A 24,980-nucleotide genomic window follows, 5' to 3' on the forward strand; every position below is an offset into this window, starting at 1 on the left:
CGGGCCTTACCGTCCAGCGACCTGGGTTCCTGATAAAGAGGCAATGGGACCGATAAGCTTAGTCACAGTCGCCTTTTAGAACATGCTGATTATCCACCCTGGAAGGTGAGGCCTGTGAGTGACGGTTTAAAAAAAAAAATAAAATAAAACCCAACAGGTAAGAAAAAAGATGTGTCTCTCGGGTGTGCTTTATCTTGAGAAATTGGGTTCATCCCTCTCTCTCATCTCAGGACTGACAGAGAGATGGGGAAGGGGTTCTTTTTTTAGCCGAACTACTTAACACTACGTTAAAGCCCATTTTACCGCTGCCTCAGGAGGTGAGGGAGATTAACAGGCTGGCCGACAATAAATGAACACCCTAAGTGCTCTGCTCTAACGGTGAAGAGACCCTTTGGCGGGCCTGGGCGAGTCTGAGTCGGCAGGGCATTGGTGCCTGGGAGGGCCAGCCCGGCGCTCAGTCCGGTCAGCGGGCCCGAAGTCCAGGGCTGCAGTGTGTGTGCGCGTGTGTGCGACTTGTGCCATCACGTGGCATTCTTACACCTGTGCCGCTTCCTGCCCATGTCACCTTCACCAGCCTCTGGGCTTCGCTTGCTGCGACTGGAAAACAGCAGTGGGAGTGGCTCCTACCTCCCAGGCTGCTGGGCGGACGGACCGAGTTCACAGGCACTGGGTGGCCCCGGGCCCAGAGCCAGCCGTGTCGTCATTGTTTCTGTCCTTCCCCGTCGCAGGGGAGGACGTCGGCGTGTGTCACCCCCACCCGGTGTCCCCATGTGCTGTCCGGCTGAGGTGGAGCCCCGCGTGGCCGTGGATCCGTGCACGTCTGTCTCTGCTGGGCGCCGAGGCGCCAAGGCTTAGAGCCGGTGTGCTTACTTCCAGGAACCAACCCGTGTGCGGACAGGAACGGGGGCTGCAGCCACCTGTGTTTCTTCACGCCTCACGCGACCAAGTGCGGCTGCCCCATCGGCCTGGAGCTACTGAGCGACCTGAAGACCTGCATCGTCCCCGAGGCCTTCCTGGTGTTCACCAGCAGAGCCGCCATCCACAGAATCTCCCTGGAGACCAACAACAATGACGTGGCCATCCCGCTGACGGGCGTCAAGGAGGCCTCCGCGCTGGACTTCGATGTGTCCAACAACCACATCTACTGGACGGACGTCAGCCTGAAGGTACGGTCTGTGAGACGTCCAACGCATGCAGCTTGGCTGCGAGCGCCTTGCCTGTGACAGCACCACCTCAGAGACTTTCAGGTTCTTTTTTACAGAGCTGTAACGTTTAGGGACGCCCGGGTGGCTCATTCGGTTAGGCGTCCAACTCTTGATCTCAGCTCAGGTCTCGATCTCGGGGTTGTGAGTTCTATCCCCATGTGGGGCTCCGTACTGGGCATGCAGCCTACTTAACAGAAGGAAGGAAGGAAGGAAGGAAGGAAGGAAGGAAGGAAGGAAGGAAGGAAGGAAGGAAAGGGCTGTAATGTTTATTGTAACGTGATCTACAATAATAAAATATGAGTAAACTATTTTAATAAACTAACATGAGCGATGATAACGAGCAGATCTGTGAGACACACAGATGGGCTTTTCTGGAGTGACCGTGGATCTGTGAAACGTCTCATTCTAAGTAGACACGGTCTTCGGATTCACTCCCTCGGCGGTGCCCACCTGCGTGGCAAGTGCTGTCATTATGCGTGGCCTGAATATACAGGAATACATAGAGGGCCTTTTCCTCTCATAAAGCAGGATTTGGCAGACTAGTTCGTGGGCCGGCCTCCTGGTTTTGTAAATAAAGTTTTATTGGAACACAGCGGTGCCCATCTGTTTATGGGTTGTCCGCGCCTGCGTTTGTGCCGCTGGATTGTGTAGTCGCACCAGATCTGTGGCCCTTGCACCCTAAAGATGTGCTCTCTGCCCCTTGACGGAAGAGTTTGCTGGCCTCTGTTCTAAAGTACCGGACAACAGGGGTAACCTACTCATTTGTCTTTTATTCTATCGAAGGCGTTCCACATCTCTTCAAGATTTTCCTGATTCTTAAAGTCATGGGGGCTCACTGGGGAAAGAGGGCGGAGACAGAAAAGTATAAAGAAGAAAATAAAAGTAAAGATAAAAATCACTCATACCCCCACCCCCACCCCAGCTGACGTCTCAGGGGAGTTCCTGATGTCAGTGTTGCTCATGAGCCCGTCAGGGGCTCTAGAGGATTCTGTATCCTGGTTTTTTCACTTCACATTGTAAGGGGTATTTGATTACGCTGTTAGGAACTCTGTAACTCCGTTTTTTAGATGATGAAGTATTCCACCGCACAGATAGCCCCTAGGTTACGTGACCATTCCCTTCCTTTAAATGTTCTAGTAGCTTCCAGCTTCCCCGCTCTGAACAATGCACGATCGCGAGCACCTCTGTGTTGTTTCCGTAACTCCTCATCTCTTGCATTTTTATCAGTTCCCTTGGATAAAACTTCACGGCGAAGATTACTGGATGAAAGGGCCTATCTTTATGTGATATACATATGTAAATATAAAAAATTAATTATTTTCCTTTTTTTTTTCTAAAAACGTCGTATTTTGCTGCATTTCAAGCGTTTATTGAAAAACTGTCAAACGTTGGCGATCTGACGCCACGTGTGGTCAGTAGTTGCTGGCTCCTAACCCGCGGCCCTTGCCTCCTCCCCTGCCCCCAGACCATCAGCCGAGCCTTCATGAACGGGAGCTCCGTGGAGCACGTGATTGAGTTTGGCCTCGACTACCCCGAGGGTATGGCCGTCGACTGGGTAGGCAAGAACCTCTACTGGGCAGACACTGGGACCAACAGGATCGAAGTGGCCCGGTTGGATGGACAGTTCCGGCAGGTCCTCGTGTGGAGGGACTTGGACAACCCCAGGTCGCTGGCCCTGGACCCCACCAAAGGGTAAGAGCCGTTTTTGTTCGTCACGCGTGTCCCCGCCCCCCTCCCGCTTCCGTACATCAGCCCGCGTGTGCCGACCCTAGGCTGAGGGGGTGGCTGTCCAGCTGGCCCTCTCATTAGAGCAGCCCTGACCGCCACTAGCTTTGAGGTGCCTGGGGCTGGCAGGACCCATGGAGGTATCTAGTTTACTTCACAGAGGGGAAACTGAGGCCCAGAGCAGAAGGAAGGAGGGGTGGCTGCTGTATCGGGCGCCCTGCTGGGCACTTTTACCCGAGTTGTCTCAATGCAGCATCGAGAGGGGACTCCAAGGGGCAAGTGTCTCTGTCCCTGATTTTACAGATGTGGAAACTGAGCCTCAGAGCAGCTGAATGACTTACCGAGGGTCACGTAAGCAGGCAGAGCAGAGCTGGGCTCCTTCCCTCACCCCGTGTTGCTGGCGTTGAGGGCCTTGGACTCCAGCGTGCTCAGAAAGGGCTCCTTGCAGGCCTCCTAGGCAGGGTTCCACCTGGCCCGCAAGGCACGTGCCTTTACCCGTCAGGAGCCTGGGGGCCCCGCCCTGGGCACAGAGCCAGAGGGGCCAGGGTTGAGTCTCCCTCTGCACCAGTTGGCTCTGCTGGGGACACAGTGCTTGCCCCCAGTGCATCTGTGGTGTGTACGGTGTACCGCAGACGCTGCCTGTCGCACACCGTTAGGAAGGAAAGATTGCAGGACGGCAAAGCACAGGGAAAGGCCCAGTTTTAGCTAAAGGGCGGGTAGAAGGCACATGGTTCTGGAACGGGGGTTCCTTTCGTGGCGCTGTGGAAAAAGGAGGGAGGACCCTTTGGAAGCAGGAAAGCCGGGTTTGGATCCTGGCCCTGTAGCGCCTGCTGGCCTCGGATTCTTATCTTCTGCCCCTTTTGAGTAAGGGCACTGTATGTCCTGATTCACCCACATTCATCCTGCCTTCCCCTGTCACCCTGGCGTACTGTCCGGCTTAATTAGCCTTTGTCTCTGACGAAAGTATGCCACCTGGAGTTCTAGTATGAGGTCACCCCGTCTGTGCCCCCGGTCTGGGTCTGTAAACGGATATGTTCGCACTTACCCTGCGGGTGAGCTGCTGTGGGAATTCAGGAGGCAGCACAGTGACAGCACCTGGAGGGGTGTTAGGGTCGTGGGGGCCTCCCAGGGTGTCACCCCGTTCCCGCTTCCTGGAGGGACATCATCGATGCAGCTTTCTCCAGGGTAGAATGGGCCATGCTGAGGACGGTGGTGATCGTGTCCCCCTGCCCTACAGTGAGAGCGGATGCCCCTGAGCCCGCCCTGCCCTCCCTGTGTCTTCCAGCTACATCTACTGGACCGAGTGGGGTGGCAAACCCAGGATCGTGCGGGCCTTCATGGATGGGACCAACTGCATGACGCTGGTGGACAAGGTGGGTCGGGCCAACGACCTCACCATCGACTACGCGGACCAGCGTCTCTACTGGACCGACCTGGACACCAACATGATCGAGTCATCTGACATGCTGGGTGAGGGCCAGGCGGGGTCCTGCTGGGCGGGGGCATCGCTGGGCTGGGGCGCTGGCTACCTCCCAGCCCCCACTGCACCGACCCCTCTGGTCTATGAGCCCTGAAGCCCCACAGGAAGTGTGGACACAGCCCTGGCTGCTTATCCAGTTTGTTTCCTGGGGGTTGTCACTTTCCACTCCGGTGCCCTTGCCATAGGCACGTCAGTAGAGGCCCCGGGGACAGCTGCTTCCTGCACAGCTACCAAGAGCCGGGGCCCAGCTAAGCCCTGCGCCGGGGCTCTAATATGGCGTAGGTTTTCACTGATGGGGAAACTGAGGCCCAGGGAGGTCACAGGATTTCCCTAAGGTCACAGAGCGCTGCCCAGACTCCAGGGCTAACACAGTTCATCTCCATCTGACCGGGGCACCTACTGTGTGCTGGGCATTATTCTCCGATCCAGTCATAGGCCGCACCCAACATCCTGGGATTAGGTTAAAAAAAAAGAAAAATACCTCGTTCCACGTCTCCCACCAGTGGCGCAGGACGTGCAAATCTCGACTTTCTACTGTGGAAGGGAGTGGCCGTGCTAGCTCTCTTGGGTAACCGGGTGATAGGGCTGCACCGTGTGATGGAGAGAACTTGATTTTTTTGATCGCCGCTGCGGCCCCCCTGTGATGGGTGTGGTTGTGCCCATTTTACAGGTAAGAGAACAAAGGCATAGGCTGGCTGAATGTCTTGTCCCAGGTACTGTGTGAGCAGAGCCAGAGCTGGAACCCTGGTGTCCTGGTTTCTGCTCAGGGCGGGCCGCACCTGCCCTGCACGCTGCCTGCCCAGGTTTCTGAGGCCAACAGGAAGGTTTGAACTTGTCTTCAAGAGCCATGCCAGCCCCACAGTGAATTACGAGAGGCTGCCTGAAATAATTAAGCTCACTGACTGCCCTGGAGGGAAGGCACACTGGGGTGGAAATCGGTGCGAGCCCCGGATGCTTGCACGGCCCTGCAGACAGAGGGTGGCCACGTGCCGTGGGCCTGGCTGTCACTCTGCTCTAGCGAGCTTTCTGTTTAATGCGACAGACATTGATGCACAGGGGCCTCGCTGTGGGGGCGCGGTCCTGGCCCTGCCTCTTCCTGCGTGACCTCAGCCCCGTGCCTTAACCTACCCAGCCTCGGCTCCCTGATACTGACGGCACCTTCCTCACGCAGCTGCCGTGGGCAGAACTAAGTGAGGCGGTTGGGCTGAAAGCGCTACTCATCGAGGCTGATTGTTGGGGGTCCGCTCCTGGTGTGGGGCCGGGGGCACGTGCGTGAGTATATGTTTGATGGAGGCTGTTGGGGAGCATCTTTATGTAATAACTGCCTTGTTTCTGGCGGTAAAATAATCAATGTCGGACATTTTTGAAAACACAGAAACACAGGAAGAAACAGTGATTATTCATAATTTTCACCACCCCATGATAATCACTAGTGACATGTTGGCGTATTTTTTTCTAGTCTCAAAATTTTTCATTGATTTTTTTTTTTTTTAAGATTTTAAATAATCTCTACCCCCAGTGTGGGGCTCAAACTCACGACCATTCAGTGGTTGCATGCTCCACAGACTAAGCCAGCTGGGCCCCCCTTTTAATTTATTTTTTAATTTTTAATTTTTATTTATTTGTTTTTTTGTTTTCTTTTTTTAAAGATTTTATTTGTTTATTAGAGAGACAGCCAGCGAGAGAGGGAACTCAAGCAGGGGGAGTGGGAGAGGAAGAAGCAGGCTCCCAGCGGAGCAGGGAGCCTGATGTGGGACTCGATCCCAGGACCCCGGGATCAGCCACCCAGGCGCCCCAATTTTTTTAATTTTTTAAAAAAAGATTTATTTATTTGAGAGAGAGAATGCACACACTCGAGCTTGGGGAGAGGCAGGGGGAGAGAGACTCTCAAGCAGACTGCCTGCCGAGCACAGAGCCCAACACGGGACTCGATCCCAGGACCCCAGGATCGCGACCTGAGCCGAAGGCAGATGCTTCACTGCCTGCGCCGCGCAGGCGCCCCGTCCGCTCTACCACGGATGGACGTCTGGGTTGTTTCCGGGGTGTGGCCCCGTACACATTATAGTCCGCAATGGGAGTGGACAGTACGTGCGTTTCTGTTGTGCTATAGGAGGGGACTTGCCCGGTCACAGGGCAGGTGGCCCCCAGCTGCAGTCGGCCCTGCTTCTTTTCCAAAGTGGTGGAACACTTGGACTTTACACAGGCTGCCAGGCAGCTCTGAACCAGTCGGCCCGGCCGCGTGTCACTGACGCGGTGCCCGTGCGTGTCCACGCAGGTCAGGAGCGCGTTGTGATTGCCGACGACCTCCCACACCCCTTCGGCCTGACGCAGTACAGCGATTACATCTACTGGACCGACTGGAACCTGCACAGCATCGAGAGGGCCGACAAGACCAGCGGCCGGAACCGCACCCTCATCCAGGGCCATCTGGACTTCGTGATGGACATCCTGGTGTTCCACTCCTCCCGCCAGGACGGCCTCAATGATTGCATGCACAACAACGGGCAGTGTGGGCAGCTGTGCCTCGCCATCCCTGGCGGCCACCGCTGTGGCTGTGCCTCCCACTACACCCTAGACCCCAGCAGCCGCAACTGCAGCCGTAAGTGTCTCGCGGTGCCTCCCCCGCCCCCCACCCCCCGTGTTAGATCAGGCTGGCTCGGGGGCTGGGGCAGAAAGGAGACTCTTGTCTGGAGGTACCTTGGTGTTCATGGGTGGCTGAGTAGGCTGCACACTGCATAAAGCTGCATGTTACCTGGAGCCCAGGCCTGGCTCTGTGAGTGAGGGCTCTCCCCAGTGACTGGATTTTATATCCAAGGATCCTTCTGTGGAATGTCTCAGCTGAGAGCTTGCCCCGTGTACTTGTGTCTTGATGAAGCAACAGGTCCTCTACCCAGCCTGGGCCTCCCTACTCTTGTGCTCCCTTTGGTCCTGTGGTCCCCTGGGGGCCATCACCTTAAACGGTCAAGCAGAGATGCAGTCACCCACCACCGCTGGGGATGCCTATAACTTGAGTCTCTGCTCTTGCGGCTGGCAGACCTGGGGCCATGACTTCGTTTCAAACCACCCAACTGTAATTCTCAGACAGTGGCTCTATCTCTTGCCTCCGACACATTCTCAGCAGTGCAGTTTCTGCACGTAGGCAGTTTGGCTCGCTGACACCCCCTAAGGCCCTCCCCCCACGCGCGTCAAGTTCAGTTCATTCAGTTTCAGCAGGTCGCGCGAGCACACATACGCCCACGGCGAATGATACGGTTTCCAACCAGTACGTGCTTTATGGGAGGGGCATGTGGTAGTAAATATGTGATATTTACTAATTTAAAAATGCTATCGATTTAAAAATAGTTCACACACTTATGAAATATCGAAACAGCAGAGGTACGTAGAACGTGGAGAGTAAAATCCGCCCTGTCCACCCCCAGGAAGGAGCTTTATGTCCTTCCAGAGTTTTCCCCAGTGCTCTGAGTAGGTACACATGCACGTCGGCCTCTCACGAGAAGGCGGAACGCCGTCCCTCCTGGCCGACCCCGTCTTGGGCTCCGGACGCTGACACGCAGCCCCCTCGTCTCTCTGCCCCGTTCTAGCGCCCACCGCCTTCTTGCTGTTCAGCCAGAAATGTGCCATTAGCCGCATGATCCCCGACGACCAGCACAGCCCGGACCTCATCCTGCCGCTGCACGGGCTGAGGAACGTCAAGGCCATCGACTATGACCCACTGGACAAGTTCATCTACTGGGTGGATGGGCGCCAAAACATTAAGCGGGCCAAGGATGACGGGACCCAGGCAAGTGTACCTGTTGGGGGACATGGGGGACACTTCTGCGAGGAGCTCACCCGTTTCCAGGCTGCCACCCCCTTTTGCTTAGCAGGGGGGTGCCAACAGAGCACGGCTTGCGTCAACCACGATCTGGGCTCTAATTACGCCATCCCAGGGTATAATCCCGAGCAGCGTGAAACCCTTAGATTGTGATTATATGTAGAAATGGGATTTTTTTTTTTTTCTTTCCACAGTGGTTTTGTGCAAGACTAGTTGGTGTTGGTTATTCTGGATTTATTCTTAGTTCATTGGACTTGTAGAGTCAGTTTTGATATAATGAAACACATACGTTCCTAAACCCCACCGCACCGTGCTGAGTCACAGTAAAACCGCAGGGCTGTGGGACGAGGGCGCACAGCACTCAGAATTCGCGTCGGGGACACGTGAAGAAAACATAGGGACCTCGTAGATACAGGTGCGCCTTTCCGCATATGTAAATGATTCAAGACAAAACTCCTAGCGACCTTGAAGAGACCTGAAGCTGGCCGAGGCCTGGGGCCGGAGGGCCGCAGCTCTGGGTTTGCGTGACCCCACGGGAGGTGGCCTGTCTGAGGTGGGGCAGGGATTTACACGCGCAGTGTGCGCAGGCGTGGCTCGTGGCACACGGGAGGCGGAGGGCGCTGGAGGGGTCCCCACGTGGCTCGCGGGGTGCTGCGGGCCATCCTCGCATTCCCCTAGTGTTTCTCACGGATGGAATCGTGCGTTGGCAAATGCAAAATCCGTGTTAGGCTCAGACTGGCCCCGGTGAATCGCTGCCCAGAACAAGTACGAGTTTTCCCAAAATGCTTCTTGTAGCAGAACTGACTGCTTTCGTGTTAGGTTTCGGTGGCCTGTTCCACATAAGACATTGTCACGGCAGCCTTGGGGCCCACTCGGGGTCTCCATGTGGCTGTGGCCGGCGTCCCGTTAGTGTGGCATTCACCGACATGGCTGGCTCATCCTGCCAGTTTCCGAGGACCCCTTTTACAGAAGGCACGGAACCCAGTGCTCCCTTTCTCCGTGGCGTGGTCAGGGTAGGACCTTACGTCATCATGGTGGAAACTTGGTGCTGTTACAAGACGACGCAGAGAAATGCTGCCAGTGGAGACTTCCAGATGATTTTTGTGTCTGCAAAGTTCCCTTGGCTGTTCTCCACCCTGACCTGGGTGCCAGCGCTGTGTGTCCGGCTTGGGCCTTGGTTCCGACAGAGCTCCAGCGACAGCACAGTGTGGACAAGCCGTCCCCTGCCGTCTGTGTCCTTGGTTGGTGATAAAAGTCCCAGCTGAGCCTGGGCAGCTGAGGTGTCTTCTCTGGGGGGGGGCAGAGCCTGGTGGAATGGTGGGAATGCGTTTCTTTCATCCCTTCCGGCAGGTGACAGTCACACGCAGTGCTTTGGAGGATGGGAAGTGTGAATTGATGGCGCGTGGCTTCCCTGCCGAGGAAGGTACTGGGCGCAAATTGCCTTAGCGTCTCATCAAGAGGTGTTCTTTCCTGGTGTCCTGCAAAAGCAGGGAGAGACTTTGAAGGGAAAGTCCTTTAGGGACACCTTCTGGGTTTCTACTTAATTTGGGAAACATCTGTTTCTCTCCCTGTGAGTCTTGCTAAGCTCCACCTTCTGGTGGCTTTGATCCTTCATTAGAGGGACCCCTTACCCCCAAGGATGAGGTTTCATTTTATTTATTTATTTCTAAAGATTTATTTATTAGAGAGAGCGAGCGCACACATGGAGGGGGAGGGGCAGAGGGAGAGGGAGAAGCAGGCTCCCCGCTGAGCAGGGAGCCCAACATGGGACTCCATCCCAGGACCCTGGGATCACGACCTGAGCCGAAGGCAGACACTTAACCGACTGAGCCGCCCGGGTGCCCCTCCCCCTGGCCTAGGGATGATGTTCTAAATTATCATCTACTTGACTAAACTGTTTTTCCAGTAAACTTTTTTTATTATAGTAAACATAACATTGGGACGCCTGGGTGCCTCAGTCGGTTGAGTGTCTGCCTTCGGCTCAGGGTCCTGGGAGCGAGTGCCGTATCCAGTTTCTTGCTCAGCGGGGAGCCTGCTTCTCCCTCTGCTGCTCCCCCTGCTTGTGCGCGCTCTCTCTCTCTGGCAAATAAGTAAAATTTTTAAAAAAGCTTTAAAAAATATACATAACATAAAATTTGCCGTTTTAACCATTTTCAAGTATACAGCTCAGTGGTGCTAAGTATACTCTCGTCGTCACACCGCTGTCACCCCAGCCATCTCCAGAGCTCTGTCATCTTCATCTTCCCGCACTGGAAGTCTGTCCCCACTAAACACTCGCTCCCTTCCCCCCTCCCCCAGCCCTCGGCCACCACCCTTCTACTTTCCGTCTCTATGAATTTGATTTGTCTAAGCCCTTCATGTAAGTGGGATCCTGCAGTATTCATCTCTGTGTCTGGCCTCTCCCACTCAGCATAATGTCCTCAAGTTTCATCCGTATCATAGCAGGTGTCAGAAGGTCCTTCCTCTTAAGGCGGAAAATACTCCACGGTGTGGACGGACCACAGTTTGCTTCTGGGTCCATCCACTGATGGACCCTGGGTCCACGGGCTGTCATGTCCACGCTGCTGTGGACACTCCCACGTGGCTAGGGGCTGCTTGGTACTGGTGAGGAGGGCGGGGTGTTGATTGTGGTGTCGAATAGGGTTCTATTAAGGAATTCTGCATTTGCATAAGTATCGTTACTGACATTAAAGTTGGAGTTTGGGTTTTATAACTGCCCGGTCGTTACAGTCCGTCTGCCTGAGGAGAGGTGTGGGCAGTGTGTCGCCTCATGCCCCGTGCATTTCACAGCTGGTTGCTCCGATGACCGGTGTCCCAAAGTCTGGTTGCGTGCCCGGCCCTCGCAGACCCGCCCTCCCCGGGAGCCTGATTGCTACGAGGGCCGGCTGGAATCTTGCTTCACTCCCAGCCCGGCACTTGCTCAGCACTGTGGTCTTTGGCCAGAGTCTATGGCTTTTGGGAAAAGAATGTGCCCAGTTGGAGATGACGCTTGGCTCCCAGAGCCCCCAGCTCTTTGGGAAGTGGATTTTGTTAACCTGCAGAGACACACGGCCCTTTAAATCGGTGCCTTGTGTTGAGACGTGAGTCACACGCTTCTGGCTGCCCAGTGGGACTGGACCAGAAGCTGCTGTTCGTGTGGGGGGGGGTGGCCCTTTCCAGCTGGGTTTGAGAGGCTGGGCCTGGTGAAGGGGCTTCTTTCTGGCCGCAAGCCCCTTCTTGCACCAGGAGACTTTGTTTTGACTGCTCACTGGAGATCGGTGAAATTTGCAGTGACCTCTTTGCAGGTCATCGTCCCAATGACACCCTTCTCAGAGGAAGGGGCTTTTCATCCAAACCACAGGTAGCAGCTCTGTGAAGCCCACTTTGCACCAGGTCGTATCGCCTGAGAATCTGAACACAGTCTTTCACGGGTAACCCAAGGGGCCCAGATCCACCAGGGAGTCAGGCTTCTGGCCGGTAAGGGAGATGAGGGTGCCATGGGGCTCCCCCCCTCCTCCTGCAGCATTTCGTGAAACAAGGTATCCTGTGCCGGTAGCTCCGAGAGCCAGGGCTCGACCCCGAGGTGCCCCGGATGGCTGAGAGTCAGGCGGAGTTCTCCGGGGAGACTCCCAGGGCAGAGACCCAGGGTGTGGACAGTACACCCGCTGAGAGGGGGTTTTGGCCCCTCGCTCTGGAGATGCAGTGTGTGTCACCCCCCCACCCCAAACCGGGCCCGCACCCCTGGCCTCTCCCTCGGGGAAGATGGCTAAGAGCGGTGCACTTCTGTTCTATGCACCTATTGTCCCGGTACCCTAAATGTAAAAATCACAAGGTTTGAAGGTCTACTTCCAAAAGCCTGAGTCCAAGACAATAAGGCAAGGAGAGAAAAGATGTCTCGAGAAGGAGGCTGTGGTCCTGGGCTGACTGTGGAGCCACGGGCGGCCTTTCCGTGGGGCAGGAACAGCACCAGAGGGCGTGGGAGCTGACAGCCCGCTGCGAACGTGCGGATGGGTGGGCTGGAGATCCGAGCTCACGGCCGAGAGCCCTGCCAGGAGCTGCTGCCTGGTCAGATTCCCTCTCAAGCAGGCGTGTGGTGTGCGCTGATCCGACGGGGAGGGGCCCCAGACAGAGTTGGAGTCTCGACTTGCCGTCTGGACTCAGGCACCAAGGCCTCTGCCCTCCCGTGATGTCCGTAGCCAAGGCTCGTCTCTTCCTTTTTACAGCCCTTCGTTTTGACCTCTCCAAGCCAGAGCCAAAACCCGGACAGGCAGCCCCACGACCTCAGCATCGACATCTATAGCCGGACGCTGTTCTGGACGTGTGAGGCTACCAACACCATCAACGTCCACCGGCTGAATGGGGATGCCATGGGTGTGGTGCTCCGTGGGGACCGAGACAAGCCACGGGCCATCGTCGTCAACGCCGAGCGAGGGTGCGAGGCCGAGGGGTGGGTGGGCACCGCAGTGCACGGTTCTGCACCCCAGTGGGGAGACACAGGAAGGATAGAAGTCTTAGTTCATAGGTTTTGTACCATCCCTATCAAATCTGAACCCAATGCAAAGTCCTTCCAGAGCGTCCCAGCTGATGGCTGCTTATTCCCTTGCATACATTCCATCACAGGGAGCTCACTACTTCTTCTGGCACAGCCTCAACTCCTTGGAGCTTCTTTCTTCCATGGAGATGTAGGCAGACTGGGAGGGTCCCAAACGGAATAACGAGGGTGAGAGGGAGGCTGAGAGCCACGTGACATAAAGCTCGGAAATAAAGCTAGTCATGTGAAGGTTTGGGGACGGGCGGCAGGCGCACGACAGGCCACCTTCAGGTACCTACAGGGCTGCCACCAGGTGGGGCTCAGACGTCGGGAGGCACCGCTTGAGAGGGCGCATTCCTGGGGACAGCTAGTGGGAGCACAGGTCCTGGGCCGGGCAGACCCAAGGTTGGAACCTGACCCCATCACTTACTGCCCTTGTGACCTTGGGCACATGATGCAAGCTCAGGGATCGGAGGACGATGGTGGTGTCAGTCCCTGCGGCACATAAGGGCTCAGGGAGCACAAGCCTAGTTATTTTAGGTGGCTCTTAGCAACCTGATGAGACCCTCTTGAGGCCGGCCTCCACGGAGGCAGGGACTTCTTAGCCAGCGTGCGTGCCAGTCCTCGAGGCTGTCACGACAAATGATTACCAGCTGGGGAGTTAAAAGAACAGAGGATTGTCCTTTCACGGTTCCAGGGGCCAGAAGTCTAAAGTCAAGTGTCCGCAGGACTGTGCCCCCTCGGGCGGCTCTGCAGGGACCCTTCCTTGTCTCTCTTCCAGCTCCGGGGGCTCTAGGTGTGGACCAGATGGCCTCACCTTGATTCTTAATGGTATCTACAAAGACTCCGTTTCCAATTAAGATCCCATTCTGAGCTCTGGGTAGATACGAGTTCTCGGGGGAGACACCATTCAACCCCATACAGCCGTGGGGGCCAGCCCTGCCGGGTCCGGGACTGCTCTGTGTGGCCGTGGAGACGGCAGGTCGTGACACCTGTCCTTCCCCCGCCCCCTCCCGCAGGTACCTGTACTTCACCAACATGCAGGACCGCGCGGCCAAGATCGAGCGAGCCGCCCTGGATGGCACCGAGCGTGAGGTCCTCTTCACCACCGGCCTCATCCGGCCCGTGGCCCTCGTGGTGGACAACAGGCTGGGCAAGCTCTTCTGGGTGGACGCGGACCTGAAGCGCATCGAAAGCTGTGACCTGTCAGGTATGTGCCTTCGGGGCGCCCCGGGGGCGAGTCCCCCAGCGACCCACAGGTCTGACCTTCCCCGGGCCAGCCGGCCTCCCTGGTCATCAGTAACGCTGGTACCAGCTGCCACGTTTGTCAGGGGTCTGTTTCGGGTGGGCCTTGTGCCGGGGCTTTGTGTCCACCACATACAGTCCCCACTAAATGTTCCAGACATAGGTCCTGAATGATCCCCATGTGGTGTGGCAGAAGAGGAGTCTCAGAGAGGGTGGGTGACCTGCCCAGGGACCCACAGCGCGGGCTGGGGCAGGAGTCTGACCCCTCCGCCTCTAGCACCCCCACGCTGTAGCTGCCCCAAGGGGCTTTTCTTCCATGCGTGGGGTGCGGGGGGAGGGGCTGGCCCAGGGGGAGGCAGCCCAGACGGGAGCAGGGCTGTCTGAGGGCTGGTTGCAGATCGGCCCACTTCCGGGGAGGCCGCTCTAGCTCCCGGGCCTGGCCAGAGTGCACAACCCCCCAGGGTCCCTGGCAGCCCTCTGTTCTGAGCTGAGCATGGGCTGAGCTCTGGGGGTCAGCCGCCCCTCGGGGGGCACTTGTCCCACTTGCAGGGGCCAACCGCCTGACCCTGGAGGACGCCAACATCATGCAGCCCGTGGGCCTGACCGTGCTGGGCAAGCACCTCTACTGGATTGACCGGCAGCAGCAGATGATTGAGCGCGTGGAGAAGACCACCGGGGACAAGCGGACACGAGTCCAGGGCCGAGTCGCCCACCTGACCGGCATCCACGCCGTGGAGGATGTCAGCCTAGAGGAGTTCTGTACGTGGCGGGGGGTGTTGTGGGCAGGTGCCCGACGGGAGGGTGGGCATCTGTGCAGAGCCCCGAATCGACCCCTCAGAGCGAGTAGGGGGCTGGCCAGGGTGAGGGCTGCGGGACGGGCTGTTGGCTGACGGGCCTCGCTGCCCCTCCGTCTCAGCAGCGGAGCCGCGTCTGACCTCCCCCTCTACCACCAGCTGGACAAGCTGCTCTGCTTTTCGGGGCTCCCGTGATTCGTGATTAGATTCACGCACCTTGGAATTCGTAACCCTTTTGATTAACTCCAGCTCAACTCATGAGTAGCCTCTCTGCCATCTGCAAAACCCCTTTGCCGCGCACGGTAACAAAAGCACGGGCGTGACGGTTCGTTGCATCCACTGTGCGGGGGATCAGGCTGGGGACTGCGATTTAGGATTCTACTTTACAACAGTCTGGGCTGCGCCCAATGGCGGGGAAGGAGGGACCCCTACCCTTGGGAACTCTTGTTCCTCCGTCCCCTCCGTATATGGCTAGAGATGGATTTGGGAGCGTGTATGTGTGTGTGTGTCTGTCTGTCTGTCTGCCCACTCTGTTCGGTAAGTAGACCCTGGCTGCCAGCTGGGTGCTCGCTGCTGGGACAGAGTGGTGAGCAGGGCCATCGCGGCCCCGTCCTGTCCAGCTACCTTCAAGCTGCCCATCTTCGAGGCCCTGGGGGGTGCCCCACCTGCCTGCCTCACCAGGGCCCCTCACCCTCCCACTGGCCGTGTGTGTCCCCTCCCTAGAGTCCCTGTCTCTGATCACCTTTCCTGTCCTGCTCTGAGTGACTCCTGCTAATTCTTGGCTCCCCCTTGGCTCAAGTGTCATGTTCTCAGTGGATAAGCTTCTCTCTTGAGCTGGGGGCGTCCCCTCTGATGAATCGGTCACTTCTGTGTTGACTGCTGAGTGGCTGGTTTCTGGACTTGTGGGTTCTTGGCCGGTTCCTGGATAAGTGAAGCTGCTGGGTAAGCGGCTTCCAGATCGCTCAGGTGCCTGATGGATGTGGGTCAGGGCGCCTGAGTCCCCTGGCCCCTTGTACCATTCTCAGTGAAGCCACGGATTCCTGGGTGTCACAGCCTTGAGAACTGCTGGCCCGTGGTCAGAATGGTGAACTTTGAGCCCGCAAACATCCAGGCCTGCTGGTGTTGGCACAAAGCCCGGCCTGCCGACCAGCAGCTCCTTGGACCTCGGGGTGGGAGAGCCAGGAAATGTTTAACAAACAGGGATGAGGTTGGAGACTGGGGTGTCCCTGTGAGTGCTAATGTCCAATGTCTAGGGTGACGTGGAGAGGCCTCTGGTTTTGGGTGAGGGTGGGAGATCCCTGAGCGAACTCTCCTGTGTTGGTCTGGGACATGGGGCACCCAACCTGGTTACTCCCGAAATTCTACAACTCAGCTCTAAACCACGGCTGGCGCTCCGTGGCCCCTGGGCCCCATCTGGGCGTCACCTGATTTTGTAAATAAAGCTTTATTGGCACACAGCCACGCCCATTGGTTTATGTGCCACGCATGGCCGCCTTTGTGTGACAGCTGGCAGACTCGTGACAGATGGTCTGGCCCGTCAAGCCAAAACTATTTACTTTCTTGTTTATAGAAAAAGTGTGCCAACCCCTGCTCCAGACCGTGGCTTCTGTCACTCTAAGCACTTAATCCCCGAGGCTGAAGCAGGGCACCGGTTTTTCTGCGGGGCTGGGGCTGCGGGTCATGCTTTCTCTCATTTCCTCTCACCTGACGGAGGCCCCCACGCTCCCAGGCTTCTTCCTGTGGGTCAGGTGTTGGTTAATTCAGTTCATTGTACTGACAACTGCAAGTTCCCCGGGGATTCGCGGTCCTGCTATTTAGCCCCGCGCGTCTTCGCTTCCTGTGGCGGCCGTAACAGATCGCCACAGACCGGGTGACTAAACGCAACGCAAGTGTCTTCTCCTACAGGCTGGAGGCCAGACGTCCGAGATCAAGGTGGCAGCGGGCTGCACCCCTTCTGGAGGCTGTGGGTGTGGACGGCTCACTGCCCCTTCCGTTTGTGGTGGTGGCAGGTGCTCCTTGCGACCACAGGCCTCCAGGCTCTGCCTCTGTCACCACACAGACTTCTCCCCTGTGTCTGTCTGCGTCTGCACCTCCCCTGTGGTCTCTTAGAAGGACACCTGTTGTTGGATTTAGGGCCCACCCAGAAAATCCAGGATGATCTCCTCTCCGGATCCCTAACTTGATTACATCTGTGCAGACCCTTTTTCCAAATAAAGTCACATTCACGGATTCCAGGCATGAGAACGTGGATGTGTGGGGACCATCACCCAACCCACTGCACCAGGAGAGACAGGCAGTGCAGAGCGGTGGTTGTGGGCGCAGCGGGAGCTGGTGCGGACGGGCCAGGGGGTGACGTGAGTGCTTTCGGCCTCCGTGTTCCTGTCCGTAAAATGGACGGCAGAGGAAGTAGACTCTGTAGGCTGCCCTGGGAATTAAGTGGGGCGATGTGTAGGGGCCTGGCCCACGGAAGCACCCATTCTTCTGAGTTCTCGCCTGGCCCTTGTTTCCAGCACCCCCTGGGCTGCAGCCCTGAGGTGAGAGGCAGAGCCCGACCCCCTCCCTCTTTTTGTCTCCACAGCGGCCCACCCGTGTGCCCGGGACAACGGCGGCTGCTCTCACATCTGCATTGCCAAGGGTGACGGGACACCACGGTGCTCATGCCCGGTCCACCTCGTGCTCCTGCAGAACCTGCTGGCGTGTGGTGGTAGGTGGGACCTCAGCACCTTCTCCTGGGACACCGGGCCCCCCGCCTGCCAGGTCTCTGCCCAGCCTCCTTTTAAAATCACAGTCACGGTGGCATCCAGCCTCCAGGGCCAACTGTCTCTTCATCTGCCCTCCTTTTCCAGCGTATGCATTCGGGGCTGTGAATGGCCCTCAAAATACTGCTTTTGCTGTATCCTACAAATTTTGATAAGTTCTATTTTCTTCCATTAGCTTACATTGTTTTAACATTTCTCCTAAGACCTTCTCTGGCTCCTGAGTTACTTAGAAGTGTATTGTTTTAATATCAAAATAGTTGGGGATTTCCCAGCTATCTCTCTGTAACTGAATTCTAGCTTAAAGATTTATTTATTTTTATTTGAGAGAGAGAGAGTGCGAGTAGAGGGAGGGGCAGAGGGAGAGAGAGAATCCCTGCTGAGCACGGAGCCTGACGTGGGGCTGGATCCCAGGACCCTGAGATCACGACCTGAGCCCAAATCAAGAGCTGGTTGCTTAACCAACTGAGCCACCCAGGAGCCCTTGGTTTCTAGTTCAGTTTCACTGTGGTCGGAGAACACTGTATGATTTCTAGCCTTTTAGCTTTGTTCAGGTGTGTGTTATGACCCAGCCTGTGGCCTTTCTTGGTGAGTGTTCCGTGTCAGCTTGAGAAAGACATGTCATCTCCTGTTGGGGGGAGTGTCTGTGGACGTCCGTTAGATCCAGTTGATGATGGTGTTGGTCAGACCGTCTGTGTCCCTCCTGACTGCCCGTGAGCTCTCAGTTACTGGCGGGGGTGTCGAATTCTCCAATGGTGGGCTTGTCTGTTTCTCTTTGTAATTTTGTCTTCTCTCTGTCCTTCCACCCTTGATCCTCTTCTTCCCCTAAAGCTGAGTGGGGAGTGGTCAAGAATGTAAGCTTTGGGGTCAGACAGACCTGGTTCAGATCCTAGCTCTACCACCTCCCAGCTGAGCGATCCTGGGCTGGTCACTTTCCCTCTCTGAGCCTCCACTTCCTCTTCTGTGGAATGGAGAGGTCGAGAGCACCTACCTCGGAGTTGCTGTAGTATTATGTAACGAGCACTTTTGCATGATCTGACATGTGGCACACAGAACTGCCAGCTGCTATTAGTTGTGGGACACTGGGCAGTCCTAATAAAAAGTGATAATTATTACCATCGCTGTGAGGAAGCCCAAATCCCAGGACTTCCTCTCTGCTGCCCCCAGTGGCCCCCAGGTGACATTGTATCCTCACATCTCCCCATCTCCTCTGTGACCTCAGAGGCTGGTATTAATCCTGTCCCTTTTCTGCCTGTCCTCGCCCCTTGCGGCACCCACACTGTGTCCTACGCACCGCAGATGCTCAGCACGTGCCCGTCAGTACATGGATGCCTGTTCTCGGCTCGCCTTGCCCCTGGAGCTCAGGGGGTAGGACCATAGGGCCTGTCCTTCTGGAGCTTTCTACTGCCCTGCCTTACACTGCGAACCCCAGAGGGCTTTGCTTAGAGCCGAGGGGACATTTTGTGGCTGTCCCTGGTGGGGGCCACCTTGACCCTTCTGAACTTCTTCATGGCTTTCTTCCAAGTTCCAGCCCCAGGGCTCACTTGGTTTTGTGGCCTGAGTGGCAGACTCCCACAGATGTCTAGGCTGCCCTGGCAAAGAGGGGACTGCACAGAGCGCTCAGTTCTCCCTTGGACCCCAGCCCTGGGCCTCTACTTGAACGACGTGCCCCTTCTGTCCCTTCCCCACCCCCACCTTGGGCCCTTCAGACTTGTGGATGCCTGGCTACTTCTCTGGAGAGAGCACAGAAGCATAAGAGCTTGGAGGGGTTGTCAGGGGTGACGTAGGAACTCGTACCTCACGAAGTGGCAGGAGCCAGACGGCGGAAGGTGCAGTCACGTGCTTCAGCATTCTCAGTGACGCACCACTAAAGCTATTTGAGCCCTTCCCGAGCCAGGCGCGGCCACGCACACCCACGCTTACCTTGCTATCCTTTGAGGAGCGTGGGACGTAGTGTGGCTGCTTCTGTGTTAGGGATGAGGGAACGGAGGCTCTGGGAGGTTGGGGAGTTCGTCTGGTTCTGCAAAGTTGCCAAGGGGAGCCTCGGTTCAACCCCAGACCTGTCCAGCTCCCACCCAGCCCCACCCTGCTCCCGACTGAGTCCTCGCCGGGACTTGGCCTGCACTGAGGAAGGTGGACATGAGGAGTGGAGCGACTGGCCATGGTCACCTGGGAGGAGGTGGCCCCAGGTCTCCCGTCTCCTGCTCACCCGGTTCCCCACCTTCAGGTGACTGCCTCCACCGGCAGCCTTCCTACCCCCCCCCTTGCACCCTCCCACCGTGGTGTCCTCGCTCTCCTGCCTCTCCTTAGCCTGCTCCTCAGCAAGATGGCCAGCAGGTCCTCTACCAACCCCCCGCCGTATCTGCGGGTGCGCTGGTCACCCGCAGAGTCCCAGCCCGACTGCTCCAGCTGCCCCAGACCTGGAACAGGTGCCAATGCCAAGCACCTGCTTTCTGACCCTCCGTCTCCCAAGGGCTGTGTGTGTGTCGTGTGCGTGCGTGTGTGTGTGCGTGCCGTGGCTGCTCAGATGTGGCCAGATGGGCATAGGTACGGACTCTACACTACATGGGCCGCCCAGCCTGGAACCCCAGGCCGGCAAAGGTGGGGCTCCAGTGGGCATCCCCAGACACCCGGCCCAGTGCCTGGAGTGAGGAGATGGAGACGCACAGGGTCGGCCCTGGCTTCTCAGTGGTCAGGGTTGAGTTTCTAGCGAAAAGCGTTTTCTGTTCAGCTTGGTGTAGCACCTTCTGCTTGAAGCTCGGGTTTCCATTCAGCACCCTTTCCCCACAGTTAAAAAAAGCAACAAAGAAGATTCGTGTCTTCTTTCAGCAAACATTTATGACCCCACCTTCATCTTACGCTGGGGCCAGAGGCGGGACAGCGTCAGGTCACCCTGCCCTGTGTACCGTGTGGGTACAGCACCGCGATCGAGCTGAACCGTCTCCTGCTCGGAAGCCCAGCAGCGCGTGGCCCCGCGGGGCGGTGCGTGATGGTGTTTGTGTTCTCCGCAGAGCCTCCCACCTGCTCCCCGGACCAGTTCGCGTGTGCCACCGGGGAGATCGACTGCATCCCCGGGGCCTGGCGCTGCGATGGCTTCCCCGAGTGTGACGACCAGAGCGACGAGGAGGGCTGCCCGGTATGCTCGGCCGCCCAGTTCCCCTGCGCGCGGGGCCAGTGCGTGGACCTGCGCCTGCGCTGCGACGGCGAGGCCGACTGCCAGGACCGCTCCGACGAAGCTGACTGCGACGGTGAGGCCGGCCCCGGCCCCGCCCCTGCCCCCGCGCTGGCCCCGCCCCTCCTTGCCCCTGCCTGCCCTGGCCCCGCCCCCACCCCCGCCCGACCCGGGGCCTGCTCCATCCTGGCTGCCCCCTCCCTGAGAGGCGCCCCTGCAAGCCCCTTGCCCTGCCCTTCTGGGGCTTGGGCTCCGTCTGGCCACACAAGGGTGGGTTCGCTGTGGGACCCTCGCCAGCGGCGAAATTGCCAGCCCCTCCTCAGTTTGGGAGAGGAAAATGGTACTATTAGCCCGGCTGAGGAAAACCTCGCCGTCCACCCTGTCCTGTCCTGCCAGGCAGTGCGGCCGGAGGGCAGACTCTAAGAGCCTGTCTTGTCTTCCCTCACTGGGTCAAGAGTTTCACAAGAACCCAAGGCAAATCCAGTAGTCGGGTGATTTCCATGGTGCGCGCACTGGTTACCCCCGTGCCAAAAGGCAGTGCTGCCCCCCACAGAGCGGTCTGTGGGGTAATGCTTACTCCCTGGTGGTCTTAGCACCCCACTGAGCCGAAAGTGACCCAAAGATTTGCTTAGTCATCCCCGGTACACTCTGACCAGCAGGATCTTCCTTTAGACCTTGACAGCGAAACATCTATCTGTGCGCATCCTCCGAATCTTCCTTTTGTAAACGATGGGCTCGGTTGTTTCCCCGCCACGGATGGCCAGCGCCACGGCCCATGTCTGAGCTTAGTGGGCTGCTCTGCCTCCCCCACAGCTGCCGGATGCTGTTCTCAGATAACTCACGTGCTCGTTGGTCACTGTCCCCGCTCGTGATGAGCGGCTATTTTGTGGGAGATGAGGGCCTGGGGGTGGGGGGGCCACTTTCTCAGCTCTTTCTCTAAAGCTGCCGCCGTGAAGTCTTTCCCGCTTACGGACCCTTTGCGAATTTGAGGGAGGTGATAGACCGGGGACTGGCAGACTGCAGCCCGAGTGCCAGATCCGGACCGCCACCAGTTTTCGTAAAGTTTTATTGGAACACAGCCAGGCTCCTTTGTTTACATATTGTACGTGGCTGGTCTTGCCCTGAAACAGCAGAGTTAAGTCCTTACAATAGAGATCTATGGCCCTCGAAGCTTAAATACCTTTACCTGGCCCTTTACAGGAGAGTTTGCTCAGCCCCCCCATGCGCCCTTGCCCTAGCACAGGTTGTTGGGGACAATCTCAGAGGACGGCAGGAGGCCCCGCCTCTACCCCTGTAAATGTTTATCCTGGTGCAAAGTGCGGCACTGACAGCAAACCGTGTTCAGACCCTGGGCTTTACCTTCTCTTTCAGAAGCCTCCTCCTCTGCTTTGTTGCCAACAGATTGTCCCACCCTCTGCAAGGACAGGGTCCCCTCATCTCTGCTTCCCAGGGAGGGGCACTCAGGGCAAGGCAGGTGGCGGGCTTAAATAGCAAGCCCTGGGGGTGGGCGATGGCTGAGCCCCCCAGGGAAGTGCCTTCCTCGCAGAGCTGTAGCTCCTTCCAGGTCATTCTGGAATACGGAGGGAGACAGAGACGGCCAGCCATACCCAGCCTTCTTCCTCCTAGTCCAAGAGGCTTGTGAGCTAGCTACCTTTGCCTTCCTGGTCGAGCTCTGCTCCACCTTCCGGATCCTCCACCCTGGGAGCTCTGCTGAGATAGCGCCTGTCCCCTGCCCCACCCGTTCTAGGTCATTCCTCTGGTTGGCTCTCGCCTCCGCATAACTAAGGCAAGCCTTGGGGCCTGACTCTGCCTGGGCCTGACCCATGGTAGGAGCCTGATACATGCTTCCCAGGGGTCACTGAGGTCTCTTCCCTGCCAGCCCTACCCCAGCATCGCACAGGCCTTGGATCATGGGACATTGAGGGGAGGGTGGAGACTGGATTTGCTGTGACCACTCCCTGACCCCATCCTGGAAAGGGTCCCATTTGCCTGCTCTGCATTTGGAACCCAGACCTTCCTGTTGGGTCTTAGTGGCGGGGCAGGGAGCACTGGTTGGTGGCTCTCCACTTAGCGCACCTGGCCGCATCACACCCCATAGCCTCTCTGAATGCGAGACTCCTCCTTGCAGCCGTCTGCCTGCCCAACCAGTTCCGCTGTGCCAGCGGCCAGTGCGTCCTCATCAAGCAGCAGTGCGATTCCTTCCCCGACTGCATCGACGGCTCCGATGAGCTCATGTGCGGTGAGCCAGCTTCCCGTAGAGGGGCCACCTGGGGCCAGTGTGGGGTCGAGGGGGAGGAAACATGCGGGGGGCTGAATGAAGAGACTAGAAGGTTGGGGGTACTCAGCCTTGGGGGTGGGGGTGGAGGCAGGGAAGCCTTCCGGGAAGGAGAGGCAGTGATGAGGCTGAACTGGGAGGGGGCGGAGGGGCGTATTGGTGGGCCCTGGGGTGTTTCTGGCTGTGACAGAGACAGGCCCCCTGTGGAGGGGGTGTGGTGGCTGTGGCTGACCGTGCCTGAGAGGGCGTGCTTCTGCCTGCCAGGACCTCACGCAGCAGCATGTCAGGCAGCAGGACTACTCTGATGGGGTCGCGGTGGCCCTTCCCGTGGCAGCCTCTTCTGTGGCCTCTGAGCTATGCGGCCTGTGTAGTCAGGGGCACGGGGGCCACGGGATGTGAGGCCAGGGCAGTCAGGGAAGGCTCCCTGGAGGTGGTGGCTCTCGAAAGGCTGTCTTTGATTCAGACAGGAAGGGAGCTGGAGTCCCAGACAGGAAGTGCGAATGTGCACACATGTTTGGGGACATGGGCTCTCCATTTACTGTAGAGGAACCTAGGCTGAGAGCTGATTGCAGGAGAGCGGTCTTGTGAGTGGGGAAGGAGGAGGGGGTCCCTGAACACTTTTATACCTTCGGGTGAAGCCAGGTGAGGCACCTCGGTTACCATCTCAAGAAAGTGAGTAACCCGGGGCCAGAGGGCAGAGATGGAGGCCACCGGGGGTCTGAGCCCCTGCCCCTTAGCTGGGCAGGTGCAGTCTGATAGTGTCTCTCTTCAGCCTCTGGTGTGACGGTGGTTCTGGTGTCGGGGTGACATTTATCCGTAGTCTGGTCTTGTCGCCCGAGCCAGCACTTCCTTCCTTCCCTTTGGGTTCCGGCTGGCAGGAGGGACATAGTGGGCTGCCCTTGGAACCCTTGGGCCCGCCTGATGGGAAAGTAAACGTCCTTCTGTCCGAGCTGAGTTTAGAGCCTCTGTGCTCCCTCCCCATCCCCCGAGGCTTGACAGCAGAGCCGGCCTGAGGAGTCCCCCCACTTGGCCGTTGTACTGGCAGGGCACCCAGAAAGACTCCTGGGCACCTTGCAGCCCTGAGTGGGCTCCGGCTTTGCAGGTTTGGCAGAGCCCCCACCCCCAGGCTTTGTCACACTGTGCCCCTCACGCTACCCTCACGTTGGGCCTCTGGGTCAGGCAGGTGCGTGGGGCTTAGTGCAGGCCTCCAGCCCTGGGTGCGTCATCAGCCCAGTGCAGCTCCTGCATGTGGGGACGTCCCCTGCTAGACAGGCTCGCAGCCCCTGGGCCCTGCCAACCTGCCCCACATCTGTGGCCCCATAGTCAGCCTCAGGGACCCGGCTCTGGGGGCCTCCAGACCCAGCTGTCTGGGGGCTGTGACTCACAGAGCCACATGCTTTCAGCTGCACGGAGAGCCCCAAGATGCAGGGATGAGCCCGAGGCCGCTATAGAGGCTGCGGCTGAGGGGCTGTTGGAAAGTAGGTAAAGCTTAGCCAGCCGGCAGGGGAAGGGGAATGAGAGAGGAAGGGGGTCGGCAAGGAGGAGGGGGAGGGTGTTCCGGGCAGGCCAGGGGGACAGCGTGTCCGTGGTACTGAGATTAGCCCTGTGTCCCAGGACCCCAGCACCTCCCTCTTCCCACCGTCCACCCATGGGTGCTGGGCCTGAATGGCCCCTCGGGGACACATGGTGTCCGCCCCCACGGGAGAGCCTGTGCCCTGGCGGTTAACATCCGCCGTCTCTTCCTGGCCGCTCTCGGGCAGAGATCACCAAGCCGCCGTCTGATGACAGCCCGGCCCACAGCAGCGCCATCGGGCCGGTCATCGGCATCATCCTGTCCCTCTTCGTCATGGGCGGGGTCTACTTCGTCTGCCAGCGCGTGGTGTGTCAGCGCTACGCCGGGGCCAACGGGCCCTTTCCGCACGAGTACGTCAGTGGGACCCCCCACGTTCCCCTCAATTTCATAGCCCCGGGCAGCTCACAGCACGGTCCCTTCACAGGTAAGAA

The 24,980-nt window shown here is 57.9% G+C and overlaps 1 protein-coding gene across 1 annotated transcript in view; it reads left to right on the top strand.

The window, feature by feature from the left end:
• The window catches only part of LRP5 (LDL receptor related protein 5), a 131,382-nt gene that overhangs the window by 99,707 nt on the left and 6,695 nt on the right, over positions 1 to 24,980 (top strand). Inside the window, 12 exon segments of the mRNA XM_040638785.1 lie at positions 877 to 1,166; positions 2,671 to 2,897; positions 4,216 to 4,400; positions 6,686 to 7,009; positions 7,992 to 8,191; positions 12,427 to 12,635; positions 13,754 to 13,944; positions 14,529 to 14,738; positions 17,352 to 17,477; positions 20,541 to 20,777; positions 22,830 to 22,940; positions 24,737 to 24,973. Of these exon segments, the coding sequence (XP_040494719.1) occupies positions 877 to 1,166; positions 2,671 to 2,897; positions 4,216 to 4,400; positions 6,686 to 7,009; positions 7,992 to 8,191; positions 12,427 to 12,635; positions 13,754 to 13,944; positions 14,529 to 14,738; positions 17,352 to 17,477; positions 20,541 to 20,777; positions 22,830 to 22,940; positions 24,737 to 24,973 (2,547 nt within the window).

This window comes from Ursus maritimus, unplaced genomic scaffold, assembly GCF_017311325.1.
Source record: "Ursus maritimus isolate PB19 unplaced genomic scaffold, ASM1731132v1 scaffold_23, whole genome shotgun sequence".
Taxonomy (NCBI): Eukaryota; Metazoa; Chordata; class Mammalia; order Carnivora; family Ursidae; genus Ursus; species Ursus maritimus.